Consider the following 21,132-nt stretch of genomic DNA (forward strand, 5'->3'; position numbering starts at 1 on the left):
TCTGATTTCGTTGCGTGGCCCCTCAACACAGTGAAGGATACAAAGGCTCCGATAATGAACAGAGGGTTGAAGACGTGTGACTGGAAGGAGAAGAGAGTCAGACCCATGTAGGAGAAGATGAAGTTCTCCGCCAAGAAGTTCAGCAGCTCAAACAACTGACGGGGAGGACACAAACAAATATACATACTGTTAATAATTAAACAGAAACGGAAAAATTCACGTCACCCAAGTTTGACGAGAAACTCTGTTGTGGCTAAACTTTTCATACATTCACTTGAGCACTTGTTGGACAACTCAAGCTGGAACTAGTGCTGAAAATGTAAACTGTCTTGTCAAATTGATAAAGAAAAATATGTTATATATTCAACACTTTTACTCAGTGTTGTAGTTTAGATTCTAAATCAAACATCGACCGGAAAGCTTCCAGTTTCAATCATCACAATCAAAAGCAGGATCAGTGATTCTTCCAGTATTGTTCTCTCCTGCCTACTTGCACACGTCCGAAGAAAAAAAACACTTGTTGCGTTACTTTACTTCTTCAAAGATCCTTTATTGATCCGTCTGAACAGATTTGAGAAACTGAGTTCTGTAATTAACTGAATTTCTTTATTCTTTTGCTGAACTTGCCAAACCCAAACCACCAGGATAAAGTCAAGCTGTTGTTGTAAAACACCTGCATATTTTTACAGAATTTAAAAAAAAAAAAAAGAAAAGGTAAATGAGCAGTGCTGTGCTCACCTGTGGCACTAAATGTTATTCAGCATCTGATCTATTTTCAGCAGCAGATGAAACACAGCAGTATTCAGGAGAAACTGCTCTGTATCTCAGCACATTAGAGACATCAGCTGGATTTCTCAGAACGTTTCGCAACTTAATAAAAATATGACTTGACATTTGCACGAGTTCTTAAGAAGCACGGCTGTTTCCTAACTTCCTCCCTTCTGTTCATTGTCTTTCAAGGCATTTCTCTGTTTTAATCACCTCTGTGTTGTTTATTATCACCAATATAATATAATAAAAGATTCAGTATGTGATTACCTGTTTGGACCTGTCCTGAGATTCAGGGGAGAGATTGTTGAAGGTGTAGTGAGCCTGAGTGATCCCACAGAACAGCACAGCCACTACGCCTGAAGGAAAACACAGGTTAGATTAGATCTCAATCAAACATCTCTCAAAACATACCAAATTAGTTTTAACTGAAGGAGACGAACACATTTAAAAATCAGATGAGTCTGGTGATATTCTGTGTTTGTTGATGTTGTCGGTAAAACCCATGAAAAGTACAAAACAGGCAACGAATCCGTCTTAAAATACTGTGCGAGCTGTATCATGGTGACACGGCCCATAATCATAAACACAGCCTGTTTATCTTAGATGTAGGTCAATCCAACATACTGTACAGAGTCCTGATGCTGGTAATATTCAATAGAGCAAAAGCAAGTTTATTCGTCTGCTGCTTTAAATGAATTAAAGATGAGTAATGTTTGCTGAAACAACAGTGACCAGCAGTTTTAGTCAGTAAACAAATCCTGTGTATTAGTTCTACTTCTCTCATTGTTTAAGAGCATAACAGACCTAATACATGGTGTGATAACCAACATCAACAGCTTGAGGGGGTGTTTTGAGAGGGTCTGATGTTTTGCCCTGCTGTCACTGACTCATCCTGCTTCACTACCCTAATGACTAATCATGTTTTCATTTTTAGGTGATTACTGGAACTGACCCAGAAGAAAAACTTGAGAGAGGTAAAAATATATGTATGCTTGAAGAAACAGCTCTACACATTATCTATTAAAACTAGATGAAAACAAAGAATTATTAAATAGCTAAAAAGCCACTACAAGTTCTATATATTTTTGTCATATGTTAAAGCGAGATGCAAAACAACTGACTGTTTATATTGCGTGGCTGAGTGCTGTGTGTAGGCGTACCTGTGAACCCGCAGGCCTCCGCCAACAGGAAAGTGCTCCAGGACATGAGGAAGAAGAGAGCCGTCTCCAGCAGGGGGAAGTCCCTCAGCTTCGTGAACTTGGTCACGTGAACAAAATTGAAAGTCAAGGAGCAAAAACAAAGAGGCGACACATCCACCATCAACCCGCAGCCCTCACAAGTAAACACAGAAAGACATCACACACCAGTTTCTCTGGTTTAAATAAAACTCGGAGGTGCTTATATACATGTTCAAACAGCCCGAGAGCAGCTGTTCTAGACTCTGTTGTATCATTCTGTCACTGCTTAGGAACAGAAATGTGCATGATGTGACGATAAGAAACCGGTGAAAGGATATGAAAGCAGTCATGACTCCAGTGGCAACGCCAAGAGCGAAGGATCCACTGAAGACACCCAGAAAGATGCCAAAGGACTTCAACAAGGCCATGGCCTCGAAGCTGTGGCTGTTGTCTCCTGCAGGCTGGTACGCCACGATGGAGCTGAGTGACGGAGAGGAATAAAAAAAATCATAATAATTTACATGGAAACAAGAAGTAGACACTAAGAATCCAGAAAGGGGAAGTGGCCAAATGTTCATGCTCACATAAAAACACAAAAACAGAGATTCTCAAATCAAACCTGCAGAAACCCAAATCTCCAGTCAAGTGTTTTTGTCTAAATTTAGAGGATTTTGGTTCCTCATTAAAAAATTTCATGCAAGATTTCACACACGAGGACTGGAGTTGGGTTTTACAGTCATAAAAATGGAGGGAGTTTGTGTCCTGCATGCTTCATTCTAACAGGATCTCAGATCTCTCAACATCGTTTGGTTGATATCCAATAAGAGCGCTACAACTTTATGAGGAGTGATGTCCAAATTACCTCGAGACCAACAAAGCAAATCACTCGCACTAATATTCAGCAGCACACAGATTACAAGATTGTCTTCTGGTAGTTTACAGGGCCTATAGGACGCAGACAAACAGAAAGAAAGGGCTGCATTGGCAGCAGGGTGTAGGGAGGGTGGAGATCGTCCTAGTGGGTGGTGGCTCAAGGCTAAAAGTAAAGATCTGCATCACATCTATTCAGCTGAGATGATCAGGTTCTAACTCTATAACAGCCCACCAGACCACCCACCCACCGGGGAGTAAATGTCTGGTTGTCTTCCAGCCATTCCTCCGCCCTGTCTGGCCACACTGGACCATCATCACCTGGGGAGAGCACAGCTCCAGCCCCCCGTCTACTCTGCTTCTCCAGGCGGAGGAGAACACTGCATACATACATACATACATACGTACGTACAGGTGGGCGATGAATGACACGGACAGGTGAAAGAAGGCAAGCAGTGAAATGACAACAAGGGATGTTAGTATGATTAGTGTACAATCATGTGCAATACGAACAAGACACAAAGATGAATCTGCGACAGCTTCTGTAGAAATTTGAAGCGTGTGTTCACATTAAATTCACAATACTTGTGTACATTTCAAGAGTTACTAAAGAGTTCTATTTCTCATATTATTCTTAGTTAAGTGAGGGGGATCTGCAGTCGATGCTATTCTGAAGCTCGACAGAAGCTGATATTAGGCTACAACTGTCAAAACAAGCAGGTATCTTCTTCTAGAGTTCAGTCGTCCCACTTGTTTAATTTTGTATGAAAACACTGTATAGGAAAACAAAAAGCTGGTTTTGTTGATTTTCTATTCTTCTATGTGAGACAGAACACGAAGGGATCTATTCATGGAAACTTTGGACCGGGGGAAGGTGAGTAATAACTCTTGAAATGTACATACTGTTGGTGCCTGGGCTGTGTGTGTGTGTGTTTGTGTGAGTGTGTTTGTGTGTGTGTATTTCTGCAGTGTGTTATTTAATGCTTACGAAGAGAGGACGATGGCCACAGCGTCATTAAGGACGCTCTCCCCAAAGAGTAAAGCATACAGGTCCACGTCTACCTTTAGCTCATTGAAGATAGCCAGCACTGTCACTGAGACACAGAAGAGAGAAACACCACAAAGATACACAAATATCATATAGCAGGACAGGAGTGCAGATTTATTAAAATGATGGAAAACGTGGGGGAAAATTAAAGCACAATACCATGTTTTATGTCGCAACCTACCCGGGTCTGTTGCTGAAACAATGGCTCCAAAGAAGAGGCAGTCGGTGAAAAAGAAATCTCCCCCAAGCTGGCCCACAACTTTCATGAACGACACAAAGCCGTACATGATCAGTCTGGAAGGAAACCGGGACATGTACAAGTCAGTTAAGACACTGGCAGTGTAGGGCAAAAAAAATTTTTTTTGTTTTTTAAATAACACAAAGATTTACCCAATGACAAAGCAGGATATGACCGTCCCCATGAAGGCGTAGGCCAGGATGGAGCCTATGTTTCTGAAGAAATGTCTCTGAGACAGACGAGGACACAGATTTATTACAACGGAGGCTTTCTAGTACTGTGCTATATGTAGACATGTATCATTATAATCGTAAAGATATCTCAGAATATATCGTAGTTGTTATCGTGACAAGTCTATTAGTGCAGTCAGTCGTTTCAACCCTCTCACCCTCTTCAGACTGTAGCCGGCATGGAAGATGATGGGAGGCAGCAAAATGTTGAAAAACACCTCTGGGTCAAAGGTCACCTGAAGACAGCAGTAGGTTATCAGGTTACATTAATCAAGAAGTTAATTCCCCACGTTCTGAATCAGACACCAAACATTAGCGGTACCATAGTGTCCGTTTGTGAATGCAGACAAACAGATCAACATATAATTTAAATGCCAACGTTTTTACATTTACTCGTCAGAGATTATGTTTAGATTTTAATCTCAGCTGCTGACAATCCTTCAGTTTATCAGACATTTTTAGAGCCTGTCAGCTGGTTATTTCATATGCTCAGTGAGAGCGACACACGAAACACCTCCTTCTGTAACCCTCTTGCCTTTCTCAGCATCTCGTCGTCCTGCACTTGGTGACCTTTGCCCCGGCTGACTTCTCCTTTCAGAGTGTACTCGTAGAATCGCCCGCTGACGTTGACCAGCAAAGTAGCTGGACTGGCGTTGACGGCACAGCTGAGGATCACGTCACTCATACTCTGCGGGACGTGGACGCCGAACCGCAAGATAACACCCACCAGCAGGCCTGCAGGGAGGAGGAGGAGGAGAAGAGAAGGCAAGTTAACAATGTTTACTAAAAGAATGCAAAAAGGAATGAAAAGCGAGTGTACGAAAAATCATCTGAGGCTGCAGCACAGTAGGCAGATATCCTACTTATAACACCTGCTCTGAGTTATTTGGGTGTGCTAAATACTTTAATTAGATCGTGGTCTTACAGAAAGTTAATTTTTCTGAAAGCAATTTGAGAACAACTGAAACAGTTGATTTTAAAATATGATGGAAAGGACATTATGCTCACTGTCAGGTTCATTAGTTTATTTTCAGGTTACTACTTGAATAGGTTGACATTCTCCATCAATTTTCGCTGCTATAAGTCTCATAAAAAAGTACCTGAAGTCATACTTGAGTTATAGATTACCCCACCAGGACCAATCATCAAATTAGACATTCAGCATTTTTCTGACAGTCAGAACTTGTTATTATTTTTTTTCTTTTATGTGATTGCTGATAAAAATACATTAATTTCTGTATTCTTAAAGGTGCTCTGTGTAGCTTTTGGGAATAAAGTGTAGTCAGAAGAGAAACACCTTCATTGATTATTTTTTTTTATGCCTGAATAAACTGAATAAACCAGCTTAGGTTAAGGGACAACACTGCTGTTTCACCTTGTTTACTGTCGGCGGACTCCGCCACCTTCCTAGCTTCGAATACTTATTTTCCTCAGAGGACAGCTTGTTCATTCAGTTGTGGAAAGAAAATACTTAATTCTGATTTTGTATTATTACCTCAGTGATGTGGTTTCCTCTCCCAAACCCAAAACAAAAGTTATCAAACACATGTAGTGAATAGAAGTGTGTACACTGTTGGCCTCCAATTTGTGGACTGAAACTGAAACCTGCACTTGAGAATCGTACTTGAGTAAATTCACATTCCATCAAAGGCTGTTACTGTTATAACCTCCTATCTTATTGTATTTTCTATGTAGTGACAGAAGACACACTCTAACAAAAACACCACAGTTCCACATTTCCTGTTGTTACCACTGAATACCAACAACACAAACACACCAGCAGCAGATCTTTAATACTCTTAATGAGTTACTAAGGTGATCAGTGCTGGTACATAAGCAGGGGAGCCTCCCTCGCGCAGGCCTACCTGACACCTGAGACTAAGCTGTCAAATTAACGTTAGCTTAGCGGTTCATGTTGTGGCGCTAACGGCATCATTAGCCCAGCTAGCATGTCGGGCTGACTGGCTAACACGACCGTTAGCTTAGCATGAGAGCTCTTTACCATAGATCATGGCGAGTCCCGTTTCGTGTAGGAACCTGAACCGCCGGTGCTTGAAGAGCCATATGGTTAAAATGGTGAGTGTTAAGAGCATTATGAATATGAGCAGGTTGGCACTGTCCTGTCGGTGGCTCTCCTCAGCCATCCTCTCCGTCGCGACGTTGTCCATCGCATTGCTCTCTCCGCGGCTCCCGACGAGCAGGAATGTCAACAGAAAAGGCAACGACAGGAGCGCTTTGGACGGGTGAACGTCGGGAGAGCGTCTCGGTGAAAGTCCCATTGTGTCTCTCTGTGACACGGTTACATCTGCCGTCTGATCGGGATCGTTCTTCTGCTGGGAAACTACCGCTCGGACGTGAAACAGCGGCGAGTGACAGCGTCATCCGCAGCCGTTATCAAAACACAGCGACTTCCGGTTCTTCAAAATAAAAGACCATTGAAACTATTATATATCATTTGTTTTAATTGTATCTGTGTATTACTCTACATATATTTTACCATTATCTCCTACTTTTTGTATAACACGATATTCAGTATCACAGTGTCAATATCTTGGTTTTATTTTATTTCCCTCTCTCCACATGTCCTGACCTCAGAGGCCTCTGACCTCACTCACACACCAGCACCAGTCCTGAACTCTACTCATGTCATCTGATATAATCACTCATCACAATCATTGTGATTGTTTATTGTAGATACATTTGTCCATCCGCTCACATTTATGTCTTGTTTTCCTGTTGTTGTTTTGTCATTGTTTCAGTTTTGGTTCTGTGTTGTTATACCTCCGTTACTATTTTTTATTAATCGATTCCACTTGTGTGTTGTTGTTTTTTTAAATCTGATTGCTGATAAAGTTAAATAAATACATTTACAGTTATGTTACTTTGGCTCTGATGCAGCATGTAATCTGCAAAGTAACTAGAAACTAATGTTATCAAAACACTTAGTGGAGTAAAACTCCATACCAATACCAAGTAATCATGTAAAATGAAAGTACCTTAAAATTGTACCATAGTACAGTACTACAATACTAAGAAAATGTACTTACATGCCATCGTTTTCTATGATACTCTGTTACTATTATTGTAGTACAATAATAATAACCATAATAATAACGGTAGTATTAGTATCTTCAGTAATGTCTTCATAGCCTTCAATGTTGGGGACTTTTGTCATTTCACAAAAACATTAGAGAATGAAATTGACCAGGAAATGATAAGAATAAAGACACAAACACCCAGTGAAAAAACAAATGACGTGAAATAAAATAGAAATAGAATAAGCAGACTCATGATAATGACACAAAAGAAAAAACTGAAAGACGTAGTTGATTTTGAAATATAATTTTCAATCATATATATTTAATGAAGCATTATCTGTGTAACTTTTAAGGAGATATATTGTGCTTATTTTATGGTTCATAATTTTATTTTGGGTCACCACTGTAAAAGTTTTGCATGCTTTAATGCTTCTCGTACTGGCCGGTGCTGCAGCTCTGTGTCTGTGTCTGAATGTGTCTGAGGTCCACAGCAGCTTTAACGTCATCATTACTGTCAAAATGTCTTCGTCTTCATTCTGGGGAAGATGTCTTAGTCTGACAGGGCCAAATCAGGGGGACAGGGCAGGTGTTCAAATCTACATTCCTGGCTTACAATTTTCAATTATATATTATAATTCATCTCCTTCTACCTCGGCAGTGAACTTATCAATCAGCCCTTGTTTCATGCACTGTGGGGCTTTTTCCATTAACCTTGATCAAATATAAGTGTTTGCATGTAGTTTCAGCCTCGGCTCATTTGTGGTATTTGAGCATTTCTGAATAATTTAAATATCTGATGAAAGCTAAAGATAATCTGCGTTTTCATGTGTAATGGACATAAAACAGGAAACCGCAGTTTGTTCACACTAAAAACCCCAATGTCCAATTCACTGGAAATGAGCTGAGATGAGCTCATTGTCGACTGAGGCGTTTGACGCATATGTGGGGGTTGGGTGCTCATTCCTGATGAAATTATTGATATTGCAGATGTGGTAGTGGGACGAAGATGACTGACTAATGTGTCTGTGTTCTGAAGAAACATTATAAAACCTAACTCAGAATTGTGTAATTTGCCATTGCATGCGTTTTGTATTCTTCTCCGTGAATCTTTGTACATATTTGGAGGGTTATTATCTCCCAGTACTGCAGTACTTAAAATATCATAATGTCTTTGATAATTCAATGAAGATTAAAAAATGTGCCCGGATGCTGTCGTGCACACTAGATGTACCGGCTGAATCATTATTTTTAACACAGTTTCCTCTGACAGGAAACAGAAACCTGCAAAACTCATCTTTGGAGGAGCACATACAGAAACTAACATGCAGAGGCCTTCATCTCATCATGACCCACTTATCATGCACACAATACATTTCAGCTCTTAGTTCTTGTTAAAAGTGTAGAAATTATGATTTAGTGATGATTTCCACAAATATTCAGAAAAGAAAACCAACCAAGCATCCATGGCAGCATGATGAGGATGAGTTGAGCTTCACAGCCTGAAGAAAGAAGCTGTTCTTCCACTAAAACAAAGTCCATTTTGTTCCTCGTATTTTCTTTAATTTCATTGAATCTTCTTTATAATGCCTCATAGGGATCTGAATATTAATTATACGGCTGCTTACGGCCGTGGCGACTTCTCATGGGAAGTAAAGTGACACAGTTTCATGCCACGTCTCTGCTTACTGTCCATAATCGAGGCAACATGAGACTTTTCTGACATGTTGTTCATTCATGTGCTGCTGGAAACATCCAGTATCTTGAAATTTCCAATTTGACAGTTTTCTCTCTAACAACTATCCTCAAAACAGACATTGACTGTTCATGTGCTCATTAACAACTGTCAGGTATCCTCAAGACTCAGAAAGTGTTGTAACGCACTGTGACTTTATTATCTGCTACAAGCTAAATTTGCAAAACAGATTTATATCTGCATCGGCCTGCAAGACATTTTCCACAGATGTTATCCGTCTGTAAGTCGGTTGTTGGGGCCACAAAAATGTCCGCACTCTTGTGCAGGCATAGTTTTTACTGTTGGAGGATTCAGTCTGTCGTGGAGGATAAATAACATAAAGGTGGATAACTTATAAATGGACTCCCGTAATGCTCACATACAGCAATGAACTACAGGCTGCAGGTGGTCCAGATCTGGCAGCCATGCCTCATGTAGGTGCCCATGAAATAGGCCTGGATTTAGCCAGCTGTATCCGTCTGTCTGGCCCAGAACCCAGGACCATGTCATGGTCATCTGTGACCCGGTCTCAGCCCGACCATCTTCATTATGTTTGTTCACTTCAAATCACACATTTCTGAAAGATAACAATTTGGTTATAGAACGTTTAAAAAGAACTTTCATTATAAAGTATATCAGGAAAGTGTGTTATTTTACACTATCCATGGTGCATGCAGCATGAGGCCCGTCTGTCATATTAATTTACAGCCCAATCAGCTTCCACTGACAGGAAACTACAATCAAGCAGCGAACAAGGAAGTGAACGATACGATGTAGAGAAACTCAGATGTAGACGACCTCGGGCCGAGCTGAAAGCTTCCTATTTCAAAGCTCCACGATGCCGACTCGCCTGCTTTTACTTCTCTGTCTGACTGGACATGTGTTTGCCAAGAAACCACCAGGTACGAACGTTTAAACCAAAAAAATCTTTTTTTATTATTAGAGGCAAACTGTGACATCAGTGATAGCTGACTTTGACCTATTTATATTTGTCTGAGCAGTTATTCAATTTGCTGAAGGGCTTTTTGCTGATCTAATCATATTGTTTTACATTTGGTCATCATGAGGTGAATCTGCCTTTCTTGTCTTCTTGTATCAGTAATAATTGATAATAAACAGGAATCTTTATTATCACCATGATCATTTTTAAACTTTCCTGAGAATAAAACCCAGTTGAGAAAGAAGACGTGGACGGCACATGCGTCTTTACTTATGATTAAGTCGTAATATTGTAAATCATTAATGTATTGTGACTGAATCAATGTGACTGAACAAATAATAGAACTGAAATTAAATAATAAATTGAATTAAACTGTTGATTTAAGGCATTTTTTTGTAAATTCCCCATGACGTCATAAGTGAGGCTATTTCTTAGTTTTCTGTGTGTGAGTAGAGGGCTATTACTCTAGTGTGTGTGTGTGTGTGTGTCACTCTGATGAATTTTGTTCAGTTTTCCTCATGAAGCTGTTGGTCCCGTCCCTCTTGTGTCTCTGACAGATGTAGACTGTTACGTGGTGCATTTGGAATATGTTCACTGTACCTGGAACAAGCAGGGGACTCCAGAGGTCAACTACACCTTCCACGGCAGGTTTGTAATAACACGAAACACTTTTCATAAAGACGTCTGAATTAATCAAACTGCTGAGAGAAACCTTTTGGACACTTTTCTTTCACCCTCAAACTTAAAGCTGTAATGGCATTTCTTTTGAACTAACAGGCTCTTTTGCTTGTTTGCGATTAATCATGTGATCACTTAAGGGAGTTAAGGGACCTCTCTGTAAACTGAAGAGTATTCTCTCTTGTGTAACTCTATCAACAAATCTATAGTTCATGGTCTGAAGTGCATTTAAAGCATGTCTGGTTCATTTTGCTAGTTAAACATCACACAATGAGGGTGCGAAGTGATTTTATTTAGTCTTTAATCATAGCTGTGTTTTGGGGGGTAACATGAACTGAAGCAATCACAATGTAATCTCCCTTTCCCTTTTAATCCCTGGTGCACCTGTAGTACCTGGTGCAGCAACAACAGGGCACTGAGATGACCCAACATGCCAACAGGACCAGTTGGAGTCTAATGTTAACAAAAGTTTTGTGTTGCTTCTGTGCATCAAAACGTCAAACATGTCTGATGAATCCCGAGCTCCATCAGAGCTGTCTGAAATATATATATCCCAACAATTCAACATAACAGTTTAATTCTGTTTCCTCTGGAGAGTTCAACCCGTCCTGTCCAGCTCTTAGTTTTGCAGCTTAAATATTCCATGTTACTTGCTGCAGTGAAATTACTGCATGCATGGAAATGTTTTAAATGACTTAAAGCAGAGTGTGCCTCCACTGTGATCTTGCCTATTTAGCTAGCAGGAAAAATACTGCGCCGGTTTTTGTTGGTCTGTGGCGCAGCTGCTTTCCACTGTCTGTGGTGGTAGCACTGTGGACCCACACACCTGTGGTAAGCACAAGTACCTTTGCTATTTACATCATGTGTCAACTAGCAGAGACACTTGTGCTGCACTGTGCACCACTTTGGGCCCGACTTGTCATATTGTAATGTGTTTAATTCATCCTGCTCCAAGGCTAATGTCATATGTGACCTTTTCTGTATCAATTCAACAACAACAATTCCCAAATATTCCCATTGCATATGACTGAATGCTCACTACCACATATTTTGCCCTGTGTTTGAATGACTGAATATAATTTCTACGCAGGTTCGGATCTAAAGCCTGGCGTGAGTGCACCACGTATCTGTCAGAGAACGGTACAATCACTGGATGTAACCATCTCTATCAGAACATACAGGACAGGTTCGGTCCATTTGCCACCAAACTGCAACATGGCAGCGACAAATTCGAGATGCCGCATGAGCTTAAAAAGAAAGGTAAGCTCATCAGCTGGGGGGCAATATAATATTTAGTTTTCATTTAAAATAGTAAACTAATTAATGAAGGAGAGGCAGTTTTGTTTACACCTATCACTGAATAGTCTGTTCTGTCTCCAGTCAAGTTATATCCACCAACCAACCTGACTGTCAAGCTTGGATCTGACAGTAACCTGTGGTTCTACTGGAACCAGAGTTTTTTAACCTGTGTGGAGAGTGAAGTCCGCTACAGGATCAATAACAAGACCTGGAATGTAGGTGACAAAAAGTTTCCATTCCATATTTGATAGTTGTTTTTTAGTTCATGTTTCCTCACCTTATCTCCTTTCTTGAATCCATTTTAGTCAGATCCTGTCAGTTCTGGGATTAAGTACTACTGCATCAACTTGCCCTCCGACAGTTCACTTTATGAGGTTCAGGTCCGGAGCAAATATGGGCAAAGCTGTGGAGGATCTCAAATTTGGAGCGAGTGGAGTCAGCCTGTGGCCTGGGGAGCCAACAACAGCACAGGTAAAAGTGCAAGTACAAAGAGCGAGCCACTGACCGTCTGTACAGGACGATTAACCAGGTGAACTTAATGTTCTGTAACAACGCATGACTGCAGGTCAATGTTGGAACCCCCGTGTGTCGTCATAGAATAAAGATTCTTCTTCTTCCTCTTAAAGCATAAATCAAACAATGTGACAGTGTGCAAAACAGAACAACAGTAAAACGACATCATATTGATTCCTGTAAATATATGCTTTATTTTGAATTTGACTGACAGACAAATCAAAACCAAAGGACACCTCGATATCTGCGTGGACCCCAGTGAGGTACGTGTTGGGCACTCTCACCCTCATCCTAGTGGTCATGATGCTGCTGCACTACGAAAGGTGAGTTGGCACAAACGTCATGTGTCATTCATGCTAGTTAATTTAGTACCACCAAACTGTTATCAGCTGTTAGCATCATGCTGTAGACATGTGAATTGTGTAAAAGGAGAGTAAATGTAAGAGTTAATGGGAATAAAACCCACATTTTTAAAGATATTGTGACATTTCTGCATCAAAGCAACAAAAAACAATGTCATGTGTTTCCTTAAACTGGGCACAAACCAGGTAAATCTGTAAGTTTACTGGAGGTTGTGACGCGTTCGATGTCATCAAATGATGCTATAACATCCTGTTTGTTTAAAGCACTTTCAGATTATGTCCTCAGGAGATGTTGGTGACATGTGTCACGTACAGGGATAATCAAGAACAAAACAAGCACAAGAGTCGAGAACAAACATGACAAACGTGAGCTGTTGTTGATCTGATTGTCTAACAGGTGAAATGTGCCTTCCTCCCATACAGGGTCAGAATCAGGCTGATGCCGGTGGTCCTCACGCCGAAATTAGATACGGTCAGTAGCACCCAGAGTTCTGCGTACAGAACATTTGTATTTTTTATTTTTTATTTTGGCAAACTGGTCATAATTCATTTTCTGTCTTTAAAGGAATGGTTCTCCAGGTCCGACTGCCCGAAGCCTGAGAATTTTTACCCTGACTACATCGAGCGGGTCTGTCCCGTCCGCGACTACGCTCTTGTCTCCCAGTCCAGCAGCGACAGCTCCGACTGCTCCACCTCCTCCGTCACCACCGATCAAACTGACTGCTCCATCTCCATGCCTTTGGACGGGTCAGACCTGTCTACCTCCTGCTCCTCGTCCACCTCCACGGTGTCCGTCTCATCTGAGGGGCCGGAGAAGGTTTCTGTGTAGGAAGCTGCTCGGGCACGTTTGGGTTTCACCAAAGATTCATAATCAAACAGTGAGTCAACATTACAGACTCACTTATGAGAAGCACATAATATTAAAGTCTGCTTGAGGAATATAATATCCAAAGTTTCTTAAAACTCATTATCAGTATTTTAATAGCTGATTGAAAGTTAATTCAACTTAAGAATGGGAAATACTTTCAGGGAAAATTTAATTTTCATTGATAACTGACATTGACAAACTAGAATATCCCAATATGTTGGGCAAAATAACCTTAATAGCATTGTGATGATATAATAGAATAGAATGCCTTTATTGTCACTGTACACATGAAATTAAAAAGCCAACTCCAGTGGCAGTGCAAAAAACAGTGTAAAGAATAAACAATATATACAGTATAAACATAGAACATGAAGTAATGGTACAAAAAAGAAGGGAAGATGCACATATATATATATATATATATATATATATATATATATATATATATATATATATATATATATATATATATATTGCACATTATATATATATATATTGCACATTATATATATATATATATATATATAGATATATATCTGCTGAATAATGTATATTGCATCAATGAAGCCATTAGTGCTTATTTATCATGACACCACAACTGATAGCTTAATACCCAGATGATCTGGTATATTCATATCAATATTAACATCATAATTTGTGTATCATATTCCTTTAATTTTGAATGTCTTATTGTATTTGAATGTACTTTTTTTTAATTTGGTTGTTTGTATACTTGTATTTTTAGTTGTTTGTGTCCAACATCTGTATCTTAGCTGTTCCTGTGTATTTAATAAATGAATAAATCGTATCTTGTTAAAAGTGTAGAAATTATGATTTAGTGATGATTTCCACATAACATACTCGTCCAAATATTCAGAAAAGAAAACCAACCAAGCATCCATGGCAGCATGATGAGGATGAGTTGAGCTTCACAGCCTGAAGAAAGAAGCTGCTCTTCCACTAAAACAAAGTCCATTTTGTTCCTCGTATTTTCTTTAATTTCAGTGAATCTTCTTTATAATGCCTCATAGGGATCTGAATATTAATTATACGGCTGCTTACGGCCGTGGCGACTTCTCATGGGAAGTAAAGTGACACAGTTTCATACCACGTCTCTGCTTACTGTCCATAATCGAGGCAACATGAGACTTTTCTGACATGTTGTTCATGTGCTGCTGGAAACATCCAGTATCTTGAAATTTCCAATTTGACAGTTTTCTCTCTAACAACTATCCTCAAAACAGACATTGACTGTTCATGTGCTCATTAACAACTGTCAGGTATCCTCAAGACTCAGAAAGTGTTGTAACGCACTGTGACTTTATTATCTGCTACAAGCTAAATTTGCAAAACAGATTTATATCTGCATCGGCCTGCAAGACATTTTCCACAGATGTTATCCGTCTGTAAGTCGGTTGTTGGGGCCACAAAAATGTCCGCACTCTTGTGCAGGCATAGTTTTTACTGTTGGAGGATTCAGTCTGTCGTGGAGGATAAATAACATAAAGGTGGATAACTTATAAATGGACTCCCGTAATGCTCACATACAGCAATGAACTACACGCTGCAGGTGGTCCAGATCTGGCAGCCATGCCTCATGTAGGTGCCCATGAAATAGGCCTGGATTTAGCCAGCTGTATCCGTCTGTCTGGCCCAGAACCCAGGACCATGTCATGGTCATCTGTGACCCGGTCTCAGCCCGACCATCTTCACTATGTTTGTTCACTTTAAATCACACATTTCTGAAAGATAACAATTTGGTTATAGAACGTTTAAAAAGAACTTTCATTATAAAGTATATCAGGAAAGTGTGTTATTTTACACTATCCATGGTGCATGCAGCATGAGGCCCGTCTGTCATATTAATTTACAGCCCAATCAGCTTCCGCTGACAGGAAGCTACAATCAAGCAGCGAACAAGGAAGTGAACGATACGATGTAGAGAAACTCAGATGTAGACGACCTCGGGCCGAGCTGAAAGCTTCCTATTTCAAAGCTCCACGATGCCGACTCGCCTGCTTTTACTTCTCTGTCTGACTGGACATGTGTTTGCCAAGAAACCACCAGGTACGAACGTTTAAACCAAAAAAATCTTTTTTTATTATTAGAGGCAAACTGTGACATCAGTGATAGCTGACTTTGACCTATTTATATTTGTCTGAGTAGTTATTCAATTTGCTGAAGGGCTTTTTGCTGATCTAATCATATTGTTTTACATTTGGTCATCATGAGGTGAATCTGCCTTTCTTGTCTTCTTGTATCAGTAATAATTGATAATAAACAGGAATCTTTATTGTCACCATGATCATTTTTAAACTTTCCTGAGAATAAAACCCAGTTGAGAAAGAAGACGTGGATGGCACATGCGTCTTTACTTATGATTAAGTCGTAATATTGTAAATCATTAATGTATTGTGACTGAATCAATGTGACTGAATAAATAATAGAACTGAAATTAAATAATAAATTGAATTAAACTGTCGATTTAAGGCATTTTTTTGTAAATTCCCCATGACGTCATAAGTGAGGCTATTTCCTAGTTTTCTGTGTGTGAGTAGAGGGCTATTACTCTAGTGTGTGTGTGTGTGTGTGTGTGTGTGTGTGTGTGTGTGTGTGTGTGTGTGTGTGTGTGTGTGTGTCACTCTGATGAATTTTGTTCAGTTTTCCTCATGAAGCTGTTGGTCCCGTCCCTCTTGTGTCTCTGACAGATGTAGACTGTTACGTGGTGCATTTGGAATATGTTCACTGTACCTGGAACAAGCAGGGGACTCCAGAGGTCAACTACACCTTCCACGGCAGGTTTGTAATAACACGAAACACTTTTCGTAAAGACGTCTGAATTAATCAAACTGCTGAGAGAAACCTTTTGGACACTTTTACTTTCACCCTCAAACTTAAAGCTGTAATGGCATTTCTTTTGAACTAACAGGCTCTTTTGCGTGTTTGCGATTAATTATGTGATCACTTAAGGGAGTTAAGGGACCTCTCTGTAAACTGAAGAGTATTATCTCTTGTGTAACTCTATCAACAAATCTATAGTTCATGGTCTGAAGTGTATTTAAAGCATGTCTGGTTCATTTTGCTAGTTAAACATCACACAATGAGGGTACGAAGCGATTGTATTTAGTCTTCAATCATAGCTGTGTTTTAGGGGGGTAACATGAACTGAAGCAATCACAATGTAATCTCCCTTTCCCTTTAAATCCCTGGTGCACCTGTAGTACCTGGTGCACCTCTAGTACCTGGTGCAGCAGCAGCAGGGCACTGAAATCACCCAACATGCCAACAGGACCATTCAGGGACCAGTTTTGTGTTGCTTCTGTGCATCAAAACGTCAGACATTGTGGAATTGTTGAACTTGTCTGATGAATCCCGAGCTCCATCAGAGCTGTCTGAAATACATATATCCCAGCAATTAAACAAAACAGTTTAATTCTGTTACCTCTGTAGAGTTCAACCCGTCCTGTCCGGTTTATAACTGAAGCTTTTAGTTTTACTGCTTGAATATTCCATGTTACTTGCTGCAGTGAAATTACTGCATGCATGGAAATGTTTTAAATGACTTAAAGCAGAGTGTGCCTCCACTGTGATCTTGCTTATTTAGCTAGCAGGAAAAATACTGCGCCGGTTTTTGTTGGTTTGTGGCACAGCTGCTTTCCACTGTCTGTGGTGGTAGCACTGTGGACCCACACACCTGTGGTAAGCACAAGTACCCTGTGCCCTGTGTTTGAATGACTGAATATAATTTCTGTACAGGTTCGGATCTAACGCCTGGCGTGAGTGCACCACGTATCTGTCAGAGAACGGTACAATCACTGGATGTAACCATCCCTATCAGAACAGAAACGACAGGTTTGGTCCATTTAACACCAAACTGCAACATGGCAGCGACAAATCTGAGATGCAGCATGAGCTTAAAGAGAAAGGTAAGCTCATCATCTGGGGGGCAATATAATATTTAGTTTTCATTTAAAATGGTAAACTAATTAATGAAGGAGAGGCAGTTTTGTTTACACCTATCACTGAATAGTCTGTTTTGTCTCCAGTCAAGTTATATCCACCAACCAACCTGACTGTCAAGCTTGGATCTGACAGTAACCTGTGGTTCTACTGGAACCAGAGTTATTCAGGCTGTGTGGAGAGTGAAGTCCGCTACAGGATCAATAACAAGACCTGGAATGTAGGTGACAAAAAGTTTCCATTCCATATTTAATAGTTGTTTTTTGTTCATGTTTCCTCACCTTATCTCCTTTCTTGAATCCATTTTAGTCAGATCCTGTCAGTACTGGGATTAAGTACTACTGCATCAACTTGCCCTCCGACAGTTCACTTTATGAGGTTCAGGTCCGGAGCAAATATGGGAGAGACTGTGGAGGATCTCAAATTTGGAGCGAGTGGAGTCAGCCTGTGGCCTGGGGAGCCAACAACAGCACAGGTAAAAGAGCAAAATTGTATTCTGTAAATAAAGCTTATGTACAATAACTTATAGTAGTTTGTACTTCCAGAATGACGTAAACACTTACTTCTGCTGGCAACCAATAGAAATGTCATCATTACCTAATATCATACAGTCACATGCTAAAACTGTGTGACAGTGTGCAAAACAGAACAACAGTTAGAAATAACAACATGTTTAATGCCACTAACGTCACTGAATTCCTGTAAATATATGCTTTATTTTGAATTTGACTGACAGACAAATCAAAACCAAAGGACACCTCGATATCTGCGTGGACCCCGGTGATGTACGTGTTGGGCGCTCTCACCCTCATCCTAATGGTCATGATGCTGCTGCACTATGAAAGGTGAGTTGGCACAAACGTCATGTGTAATTTGTGGTTATCAGCTGTTAGCATCATGCTGTAGACATGTGAATTGTATAAAAGGAGAGTAAATGTAAGAGTTGATGGGAATAAAACCCACATTTTTAAAAATATTGTGACATTTCTGCATCAAAACAACAAACAATGTCAAATATTTTCTTGAACTGGGTAAAAAGCAGAGAAATCTGAAAGTTTACTGGAGGTTGTGACGCGTTCGATGTCATCAAATGATGCTATAACATCCTGTTTGTTTAAAGCACTTTCAGATTATGTCCTCAGGAGATGTTGGTGACATGTGTCACGTACAGGGATAATCAAGAACAAAACAAACACAAGAGTCGAGAACAAACATGACAAACGTGAGCTGTTGTTGATCTGATTGTCTAACAGGTGAAATGTGCCTTCCTCCCATACAGGGTCAGAATCAGGCTGATGCCGGTGGTCCTCACGCCGAAATTAGATAAGGTCAGTAGCATCCAGAGTTCTGTGAACCTTTGTATTTTTCATTTTGGAAAACTGGTCATAATTCATTTTCTGTCTTTAAAGGAATGGTTCTCCAGGTCCGACTGCCCGAAGCCTGAAAATTTTTACCCTGACTACATCGAGCGGGTCTGTCCCGTCCGCGACTACGCTCTTGTCTCCCAGTCCAGCAGCGACAGCTCCGACTGCTCCACCTCCTCCGTCACCACCGATCAAACCGACTGCTCCATCTCCATGCCTTTGGACGGGTCAGACCTGTCTACCTCCTGCTCCTCGTCCACCTCCACGGTGTCCGTCTCATCTGAGGGGCCGGAGAAGGTTTCTGTGTAGGAAGCTGCTCGGGCACGTTTGGGTTTCACCAAAGATTCATAATCAAACAGTGAGTCTTCTCTTTATCAGTGGTCTGTGTGTTTGATCACAGCAGGCACCTCGAGGGAAGTTCTCCTCACATATTAGACAAAGGCCATTTAAAACAATCACTTCCTCTAATCCTTTACAACATCTGGTTTAAGGTTAACAATGACAATACATGTTCCAAAAACATATCAGTTATTAGGAGAGAAAAAACTTTCACATTGCAGACTCACTTATGAGAAGCACATAATATTAAAGTCTGCATGAGGAATATAATATCCGAAGTTTCTTAAAACTCACTGACTTTATAAATTTTGCAGCTTTATTTTCAGCTTTTGTAAGTTTTATTCTTCTGCTTAAATTGGAGACTAGTTTGTCTTCTGCACTGGGAATCTGATCTACAGACTCTGACGCCGTCCAAGTCAAGCCCAAAGCTGAAATACTCACCTCTCTTCAACTGCTCCAGGACAGCATTTCAATAGCTGATTGAAAGTTAGCTCAACTTAAAAATAAGAAATATTTTACATGCAATTTCATTGACAACTGACATAAATTGACAAAGTAGAATATCCCAATATGTTGGGCAAAATACCTTAATAATATTGTGACAATACTTGAGATGTGACTTTTTATTTTAACCATAAAGAACTGACAGATAACACAATATATAATCTAGGTGCCCAGGTTGTTTAACTTCTAATCCAAGAGGCTTCTTCAGTTCTAACTTGCCTTTAGTTTTTCCATGATTGACCTGGATGAATATATGAATATATAAAGTCTAAGAAGGCAGCGTTCATTGTTCTCAGGTACTTTCCAATTTATGTTTTCTGAGTTTATGTTTCTGTCTGTTCATTTGTCTGTTTGCGTACGAGACAAACTGCTGAACGGGTTTCCACAAAACTTGGATGGTGAATGAGTCTCAGACCAGAATTTAACTTTTGGATGAATCCTGGATTGTTTTGTGTTTTTTTTCTGACTTTCTTAACATTGTGAGATCAGGGTGTTTTTCTATGTTTTCGTTAATCCCACATGGTATAATGCTCTTTGATGAAAAAGAATCTGGCGTATTGAGGTGGCTGCTATCTATGAATGAGTATATAATAAAGCACATCCAAATAAACACACAAATATTGCAGAAATAAATGTGTTGTATTTGAATTTTTGATTCTGCTTGATTGAATTAAAAGGGACTGTGGAGCCTTGGCGGAGGTATGCACTCCACTGAGTACCATTATAGTTAATTAAGCCCTTGCAATTGATCTACAAAGGACTGCTGAATAATGTATATTGCATCAATAAAGCCATTAGTGCTTATTTATCATGACACCACAACTGATAGCTTAATACCCAGATGATCTGATATATTCATATCAATATTAACATCATAATTTGTGTATCATATTCCTTTAATTTTGAATCGCTTATTGTATTTGAATGTACTTTTTATTTTCTCTTACTGTATTTTGGTACATTTTTCATTACTGTACTTTTTCAATTCAGTTGTTTTTATACGTGTGTTTTCAGATGTTTGTGTCCAGCATCTGTATCTCAGCTGTTCCTGCGCACTAAATAAATAAATAAATCTTATCTCCTCACGTCAGAGTCTCTGCTACAGTGTGTCTGCAGCTGTACACGGTGTCAGGATAACCTAGTTCGATCTGCCCGGTCCACTTTTCTCCACACTGCCCGTTAGAGGGAGCGCAGTGTCCC

General features: G+C 40.0%; 3 protein-coding genes and 1 long non-coding RNA gene across 7 annotated transcripts in view; 3 read left to right on the forward strand and 1 right to left on the reverse strand.

The window, feature by feature from the left end:
- Nucleotides 1-1,922, forward strand: part of LOC119030761 — a 15,299-nt gene extending 13,377 nt beyond the window's left edge. Inside the window, exon 3 of the long non-coding RNA XR_005078406.1 lies at nucleotides 1,706-1,922. This is a non-coding gene — a long non-coding RNA (uncharacterized LOC119030761). The remainder of the gene's footprint in view (nucleotides 1-1,705) is intronic.
- LOC119030755 (sodium/hydrogen exchanger 6-like) overlaps nucleotides 1-6,754 on the reverse strand; it is a 12,834-nt gene extending 6,080 nt beyond the window's left edge. Inside the window, exons 1-11 of one of the 4 annotated variants that reach the window (XM_037118575.1) lie at nucleotides 6,338-6,754; nucleotides 4,871-5,070; nucleotides 4,494-4,571; nucleotides 4,258-4,334; nucleotides 4,049-4,161; nucleotides 3,808-3,913; nucleotides 3,071-3,199; nucleotides 2,288-2,429; nucleotides 1,932-2,037; nucleotides 1,039-1,127; nucleotides 42-155 (exon numbers count right to left, since the gene is read on the reverse strand). In XM_037118575.1, the coding sequence (XP_036974470.1) occupies nucleotides 42-155; nucleotides 1,039-1,127; nucleotides 1,932-2,037; nucleotides 2,288-2,429; nucleotides 3,071-3,199; nucleotides 3,808-3,913; nucleotides 4,049-4,161; nucleotides 4,258-4,334; nucleotides 4,494-4,571; nucleotides 4,871-5,070; nucleotides 6,338-6,614 (1,431 nt within the window). In that variant the 5' untranslated portion in view covers nucleotides 6,615-6,754. The remainder of the gene's footprint in view (nucleotides 1-41; nucleotides 156-1,038; nucleotides 1,128-1,931; nucleotides 2,038-2,287; nucleotides 2,430-3,070; nucleotides 3,200-3,807; nucleotides 3,914-4,048; nucleotides 4,162-4,257; nucleotides 4,335-4,493; nucleotides 4,572-4,870; nucleotides 5,071-6,337) is intronic. The other 3 variants (XM_037118576.1, XM_037118578.1, XM_037118579.1) reach the window with 3 other exon arrangements.
- Nucleotides 6,755-9,870: 3,116 nt separating this feature from the next.
- Nucleotides 9,871-20,941, forward strand: LOC119031119 (cytokine receptor common subunit gamma-like). Its single transcript, XM_037119333.1, has 9 exons — nucleotides 9,871-10,007; nucleotides 10,603-10,693; nucleotides 11,814-11,983; nucleotides 12,104-12,237; nucleotides 12,328-12,493; nucleotides 12,750-12,858; nucleotides 13,321-13,369; nucleotides 13,463-13,755; nucleotides 19,428-20,941. Exons 1-8 carry the CDS (start codon nucleotides 9,944-9,946, stop codon nucleotides 13,724-13,726), a joined length of 1,047 nt encoding a protein of 348 aa, XP_036975228.1. The 5' UTR covers nucleotides 9,871-9,943; the 3' UTR covers nucleotides 13,727-13,755; nucleotides 19,428-20,941.
- LOC119031118 (cytokine receptor common subunit gamma-like) lies at nucleotides 15,696-19,436 on the forward strand. The gene is made up of 8 exons (XM_037119332.1): nucleotides 15,696-15,832; nucleotides 16,474-16,564; nucleotides 17,522-17,691; nucleotides 17,812-17,945; nucleotides 18,035-18,200; nucleotides 18,462-18,570; nucleotides 19,005-19,053; nucleotides 19,135-19,436. The coding sequence occupies exons 1-8, from the start codon at nucleotides 15,769-15,771 to the stop codon at nucleotides 19,396-19,398; spliced, it is 1,047 nt and encodes a 348-aa protein (XP_036975227.1). The 5' UTR covers nucleotides 15,696-15,768; the 3' UTR covers nucleotides 19,399-19,436.
- Nucleotides 20,942-21,132: the final 191 nt, after the last annotated feature.

This window comes from Acanthopagrus latus, chromosome 13 (assembly GCF_904848185.1).
Source record: "Acanthopagrus latus isolate v.2019 chromosome 13, fAcaLat1.1, whole genome shotgun sequence".
Lineage (NCBI taxonomy): Eukaryota > Metazoa > Chordata > Actinopteri > Spariformes > Sparidae > Acanthopagrus > Acanthopagrus latus.

Bases quoted from the DNA above. Each gene is read 5' to 3' on its own strand.
- LOC119031118 (XM_037119332.1), top strand. From the start codon at position 15,769: ATGCCGACTCGCCTGCTTTTACTTCTCTGTCTGACTGGACATGTGTTT. The intron at 17,692-17,811 runs GTAAGCTCATCA...TTTTGTCTCCAG, and splicing joins GCATGAGCTTAAAGAGAAAG to TCAAGTTATATCCACCAACC. The intron at 18,201-18,461 runs GTAAAAGAGCAA...TTTGACTGACAG, and splicing joins GGGAGCCAACAACAGCACAG to ACAAATCAAAACCAAAGGAC.
- LOC119031119 (XM_037119333.1), top strand. From the start codon at position 9,944: ATGCCGACTCGCCTGCTTTTACTTCTCTGTCTGACTGGACATGTGTTT. The intron at 10,008-10,602 runs GTACGAACGTTT...TGTCTCTGACAG, and splicing joins GTTTGCCAAGAAACCACCAG to ATGTAGACTGTTACGTGGTG. The intron at 10,694-11,813 runs GTTTGTAATAAC...ATTTCTACGCAG, and splicing joins AACTACACCTTCCACGGCAG to GTTCGGATCTAAAGCCTGGC.